This window comes from Lactuca saligna, chromosome 8 (assembly GCF_052625555.1).
Source record: "Lactuca saligna cultivar CGN05327 chromosome 8, ASM5262555v1, whole genome shotgun sequence".
Taxonomy (NCBI): domain Eukaryota; kingdom Viridiplantae; phylum Streptophyta; class Magnoliopsida; order Asterales; family Asteraceae; genus Lactuca; species Lactuca saligna.
The window spans coordinates 121,808,696-121,815,117 of NC_136424.1; the positions used below are offsets into that span (position 1 = coordinate 121,808,696).

Genomic DNA, 6,422 nt, shown 5'->3' on the forward strand with positions numbered 1-6,422 from the left:
TTTTCTTTAATATTTTGTTTAATCAATTTGGAGTTAAAATTAAAACAGTTAGGTCAGACAATGGAACTGAGTTTTTGAATTTTAAAATGAGACAATTGTTTGAGTCTAAAGGTATTTTGCATCAAACTTCATGTGTTCACACTCAACAACAAAATGGAGTGGTTGAAAGAAAACATAGACATATTCTTAATGTTGCTAGGTCTTTGATGTTTCGATCAGGGTATTTGCCTAAATCAAAGGAAATATTGTTTGGAATTGTTACAAGAGTTTGGTATGATTGCTTGTAAACCTGTTAAAACACCTTTGGAACCTAATCTTGTTATTAAGAAAGAATGTGATTTAGATCCTTCTGATTATGTGGTAAATATTACAGAATTTCAAAAATTAATTGGTAAACTGATCTATCTAACTATGACAAGACCTGATATTTCATATGCTGTTCAAATTTTAAGTCAGTACATGCATAAACCTTATAAATCTCATGTGAATATAGCTTTAAGATTGTTAAGATACTTAAAAGATTGTCCAGGGAAAGGAATTCATATAACAAAAACTGATTCTCTTAGTCTTATTGGTTTTGTTGATGCTGATTGGGCAAAATGTTTGTTTAGTAGAAGGTATGTTACAGGATATCTTGTTTATTTTGTTGGTTCACTTGTATCCTGGAAAAGCAAGAAACAGAGCACTGTTTCTCGTTCTTCCACTGAATCTGAATACAGAGCATTAGGGTCTGTAACTTGTGAGGTAATTTGGATTTTAAAGTTACTATATGATTTGGGAATAACTGGTTTAAATCCAGTCAACATTTTTTGTGACAATGAATCAGCAATCAAACTTGTACTAAATCCTGTATTTCATGAGAGGTCTAAACATTTTGAAGTGGATCTTCATTTTATTAGAGAAAAAGTTGAAAATGGTATTATAAAAGTTAATAAGATTGATTCTTTAAATCAAAATGCAGATGTTTTCACCAAAGCTCTTGGATCTTCTCAACATGAATATATTTCTAATAGACTAGGTTTAATAAATGTTTTTAAATATAAAAAAATCATAAATTGTGTTAATGTTCAGTTTGTGGGGGGGGGGGGGGGGGGGGTGTTGAAAATACCTTTAGTATTTGACAAACTGAACTTTAAATGTTGAAGGATATGTTTTGTATAATATTGCTATTTGTGGGTAGAGTGTATAAATTGTATGCAGGTGATATAATTCGGGTTAATGCGCGGATCTTAGATGCTTTATGGGTCGGTCAAGTATCCGAAGTATTTAAGAGAAGAAGCTTAGTCATTTTGTATCAGTTGATCAGATCTAGATATTTTTCATCTTCTTTTCTCTCTCGGTATCTGTTAGGGTTTCTCTCATAGAAGTTCATAGTTTCATTAGATCTTGTTATTAGGTTTTTATCCGAGTGTGAGTGTTATTGTAGTGAGGTTTTTTGATGTAAGTTGATGTATAATCGAACTGGTTTATATTAAATAAACTGTTCAAGTTGGGAAGTTCGTGTGTTTGCGTTTTTGTCAACTACTTAATAAACAAGATCTAGTGAGAATAACCCATTAATGTGTATATATTTTCATCATAAATACGAATGAAATATGAAATCTCTAATTGACATTTAAAAGATTAAATTTCATTATTGTGGGTTATTATATTGGTATTTAAGAATATGAAGTTCATGAAATTTTTATTGGAAAAATGAAATTTTTTAGTTTTTAAATAAGGAAATCTCCAGAAAAGTCTTAAAATTTTAGTCTAATTTATGAAAAAGTCATAAATTAAATTTTATTTACAGAAAAGCACAGAATACTGGTTAAAACTTCGAAAAACCCTTTTCGAACGGTTTCGCAGATTTTACCGTTATTCTGTCCTTTTTCGTTTGTTTGCTCAAAATTTTGGGAGTTTTCCAAAAAATAAATAATAATCAAAATATTGGGAATTTTTTGAAAATTATCATGAAATTAATGGACATTATTATTAACAAATCATTAATAAACATACAAAATATTTTTATTATAAAAAGGAAATACATTTGTTGCTAATTTATTGGAATAAATTGGTAGTCTAAGTACTCCTTTTTTTTTTTTTTTTTCTGACCACTCAAACTCTCTACGTTCTTCCTATGCATTGTTATAAGTATGATGGTGAGATGAACTTAGTTAGCATTCCTCTAATGTTGGTGGTCTTCTTACGTTGTTTAACCTAACTACCAACCAACATTCATACCTTACATGTTAACAACCATCGGCTAACACACATCTATAAAATGTGAAAAATGAACCGTAAATGATAATTTATATGGAAACAAGTGAAGGATGATTATCTATTTAAATTGTCATTCAAATTTTACTTTTCACTCTCAATAGATGTGTGTAATTTTATGATTGTTACCGGGTAATGTTTGGAGGTTAGGTAGTAGTTACGTTAGAACATAATGAAAGATCTATATGTTCGTGTAATGATATTTTCTAATAAAACATTATCATATAGCATCATGGCTAATAACAAGTAGACACTTATTAATTATGTTTTAATAAATATTGTCAACTCTTGTATTGGTCACGCTTAACAGAGTACTTGTCACAGTGACACCCACAACGATACATAGGAAGTACATAGAGATTTTGAAGTGGTCAACAAACCATAGAGAAGTACATAGTCGACCATTCTATTTCTAGAAATTAGCAACAAATGTATTTCCTTTGTTTATAATAAAAAATATTTTTTATGTTTATAAATGATTTGTTAATAATAATATCCGTTAATTCCATAAAAATTTTCAAAAAAGTCTCAATATTTGATTATCGGGTAATTTTCAGAAAAGTCCTAATATTTTGAGCAAACTAACAAAAAATGACAAAATACCGGCTAAATCTACGAGACCGGCCAAAAAGGGTTTATTCGAAGTTTTAATCGGTATTCTGTGCTTTTCTGTAAACAAAAATTAGTTTGAAACTTTTTCATAAATTAGACTAAAATTTTAAAACTTTTCTGGAGATTTTCCTTTTAAATATATCTTTTATTAAACTTTTCAGAGTTCAATACATTATACAAAAATTTTGTTGAAATTGTATAAAAAAAAAAAGAATGATGATGTGATAATATGCTAAACCATAAAAAATTCATTGTATTGTACACACCCTTACATTCATATATATATTTTTCATTTTAGACAACCAACACTTACAAAATTAAGTTTTATACGGTATATAAATATATATACTCATGCCTCCAAAGACCTACATCATCAGCTTCAACCAAACAACTACGAACCAATCAATTTCACAACATACTACTTAATAAACAAGATCTAGTGAAATTACAAATCCAAATGCACGTACCAATGAAGATCATCTAGATCCTATGATGCATGGGAGATGAAGATCCCTTCACAAATTTCATCTCTTGAACTTCCTCAACTTCTTCTGCTTCATCATCCCATTGTTTTGGATCATCACAAGGACCATAAGCCCAACTACACCCTAAAAAGTAGAAAAAATTTGCCAAACTCAAAATGGCAAGAATCCAATAGTAATAATCATAGTGACCTTGGTTCAAATTGTTTGAAACCCAACTCACTCTTCCACCTTGTTTTGAGTACCCATTCACGACCCCAACAATTAGACTCCCGACCAGGTTTCCAACAGCATTCCCAAGTGCAAATAGAGCCACTCCAATGCTAGTCATACTCTTTGGAAACTGAGAGTAGTAGAACTCTATTTGCCCTATTGCATTGAATGCCTCAGCTAAACCTATCAACGAATACTGTGGTACTAGCCAGAATGCAGACATATTTACTACTCCATAAGGGTTCTTAGAAAGCCCTTGGGTAATGGCTGCATCGCGCCTCTTTCTTTCCACAGTCGCTGACACAACCATGGCTATACATGAAAGAAAAATCCCAATTCCCATTCTTTGTTTTAGGCTAAAACCTTGTGGTCTTTTTGTGAGTTTTGCAATCTGGCGTACTAGAAGCTGGTCATAAAGAGCGACCCATATGGTTAAAGTTAGTAATGCAAAAACATCGAAGGATCCTGGTGGAATTTTGAAACTCCCTATCACATGTCGATCCATGGAGTTGGCTTGTAGCACAGGGAAAGAGTGTTGGTTTACAGTGACTGCGATCACTATGCCTGTAGACCATATCGGGAGCACCTTGATTAGTGCTTTGAATTCTTCGACTTGCTTCACAGTGCACATGCTCCATGGATCTACAGCTTCTCCTGTAGGAGTCACATCCTTCTCGGGGTTCTTCAGTATGCAGGCTTTGTTCAAGAATCTACATAAAGATAAGAGAAAGAAACAAGAAAGAATATATCCGATTTAGCTACTCTTTTTTTAATAGTAATGTATATCCGATTTAGCTAGTCTTTTTTTAATAGTAATATATATCGCTTATATCACTTTGCGTTATTAACAAAGACAAAAAGACTAGATTTTATAAATCAATTAAGAGAATATACTACGAATCTAACCATATTCTTATGTATTGTTTTAGGAGTTTCCAAAGCAATTTTTAGTAAATGCTATTATCAAGGATCTATGCCTAACTTGGTCATGCTTCTTGCATGTTGTCGTTACCTGATTCCACGTATAGCTAGCTATCGTGAGCTTGCAGGAGTATACTAGAAAGTTTGGTAATCAAATAGTGTAAATATTGATGACATTAGATGATGAAAAATACCGTATTTTGTTCGTGGGTACGATAATCTTGGTACCCTTGTTGTGATGAAACCAATGGTTCGAACTTTTTGATGGAAAAGCAAGATCTTTATTCTTGAAAGATGCGGCAACAACTTGAAAAAAGCCAGTGAACAAGCTCTTATTTGCCTTCACTTTGATGTAAAGAGGAGAACCGATGAAAAACATGGTAGTTGAGCATAACATCAACACTGCGGGAATTCCAAAACCTAAAATCCATCCTTTCTCCGTTTGAATATAAACAATAACTGTGACTGATATCATCACAGAAATCCCAACTGAAGCATAGTACCAGTTAAAAAAACGCTGTAGGATTTTTGGGTTTTCTGGATTTTCAGGCTGATCAAACTGGTCTGCACCAAAGGCTAATGAACATGGCCTAATCCCACCTGAGCCTATCGACATCACTGCAAAAGACATGAACAGGAGGGCGAGTTGGAGATGATTTGGTTTTGTACAGCTCTCAACCGTTGGATCACAACTACGTGGTCTTGCTGCTGGAAATAGCGTCGTTAACCACACCATAGTCATTCCCTAAAGAAGCACATAATTACATCATTGATTAGACATTCAATATATGTGTGAAATTATGTTGATATTAGGATGAGACTTTAGCTTACAATCAAAGAAACGATTGATCCTATTCCAATCACGCGAAAACGACCCAAATATGAATCGGATAGAAAAGCTCCCAAAGTAGGCATGAAATTTGAGATGGCTCCCCATAAGAACAAGATGCTTGCTCCAGTTGCGCTGCTTAAGTGATACTCGTTTTTCAGGTACAAGATCATATTTGCACGAAGTCCAACACTCGCAACCCTTTCAAACCCCTCATTAACTACAAACATTTAACAAGAAAACTAAGCAAATTAAAGTTTTGTTATATGATCATTTGCTTTTTACCACAAGAAGCAAGTAGTTGATTCACGTACCTATGATAAACGGCATAGTTCGAAGACCTCCTTTTTGAATTGATCCTTGTTTAGAGACGCTTTCTGACTCAATTGAAGACATCTCCATGTTCTCCGCCTACGAAAATCGCAGGGAAAATCTCGTAATTTTTCCACAATCAACAAAGCAATAAATAAATAGTAGCTAGGATCGAGTTGAAAACTAACGAAAACAAATTAACAAAACCGCAGATATATCTCTCTCTGTTTATCAACTTGTGCTTTTTTCTGGATCATTTGTTAGGCATGGTATTGGCAAACAAATATGTGTCGTTTGGAAAAGGTCTTCTATTATCTAGCGTAAATAAACATCCTTGATGATGTTAATTTGATAGCTTAATTAACAAAACTCCATGAATTGAGCAAAGCCATATATCGCCGCTGTAGTGCCTGTAAGATTATATATTTCGTTATTTATATTCAGAAGTCTCTATATATTGATGTTACTTTGTATACAACTACAAGAGCTACATGCCAAATGACATTAAAAAAGACGTCACACGTGTTAGGGATTTCCATGTACTATATAGTAGATGGTAAGTAACGTCTGACAGAATATTTTGTTGCTATTTACGTTCAAATGACATCATGCATGTGTGCTTTGTTAGTTGTACCTCATGCATGAACACTTTGTATATTAATTCACAATGTTTATGTTTTGCTGCTTGTACCTTGTCCATCTATACATGTACTATGCGTTAGATGCAACAAAAGAGAATATCTTTGGAGGATTCTCTTTTATGATTGTGGGATTCCTTTTTGTGGGTATGTAAT

At 32.9% G+C, this 6,422-nt stretch overlaps 1 protein-coding gene across 1 annotated transcript; it reads right to left on the bottom strand.

Moving 5' to 3' along the window:
• Nucleotides 1-3,180: 3,180 nt before the first annotated feature.
• On the bottom strand, nucleotides 3,181-6,053 carry LOC145012911 (protein NRT1/ PTR FAMILY 1.1-like). The gene is made up of 5 exons (XM_078971708.1): nucleotides 5,817-6,053; nucleotides 5,631-5,727; nucleotides 5,319-5,536; nucleotides 4,682-5,232; nucleotides 3,181-4,276 (listed from the first exon to the last, which is right to left on the bottom strand). The coding sequence occupies exons 2-5, from the start codon at nucleotides 5,716-5,718 to the stop codon at nucleotides 3,352-3,354; spliced, it is 1,782 nt and encodes a 593-aa protein (XP_078827834.1). The 5' UTR covers nucleotides 5,719-5,727; nucleotides 5,817-6,053; the 3' UTR covers nucleotides 3,181-3,351.
• Between the last annotated feature and the right edge of the window lie 369 nt (nucleotides 6,054-6,422).

Bases quoted from the DNA above. Each gene is read 5' to 3' on its own strand.
- LOC145012911 (XM_078971708.1), bottom strand. From the start codon at position 5,718: ATGGAGATGTCTTCAATTGAGTCAGAAAGCGTCTCTAAACAAGGATCA. The intron at 5,537-5,630 runs GTACGTGAATCA...AAATGTTTGTAG, and splicing joins AACTATGCCGTTTATCATAG to TTAATGAGGGGTTTGAAAGG. The intron at 4,277-4,681 runs GTATTTTTCATC...ATCTTTATGTAG, and splicing joins GTACCCACGAACAAAATACG to ATTCTTGAACAAAGCCTGCA.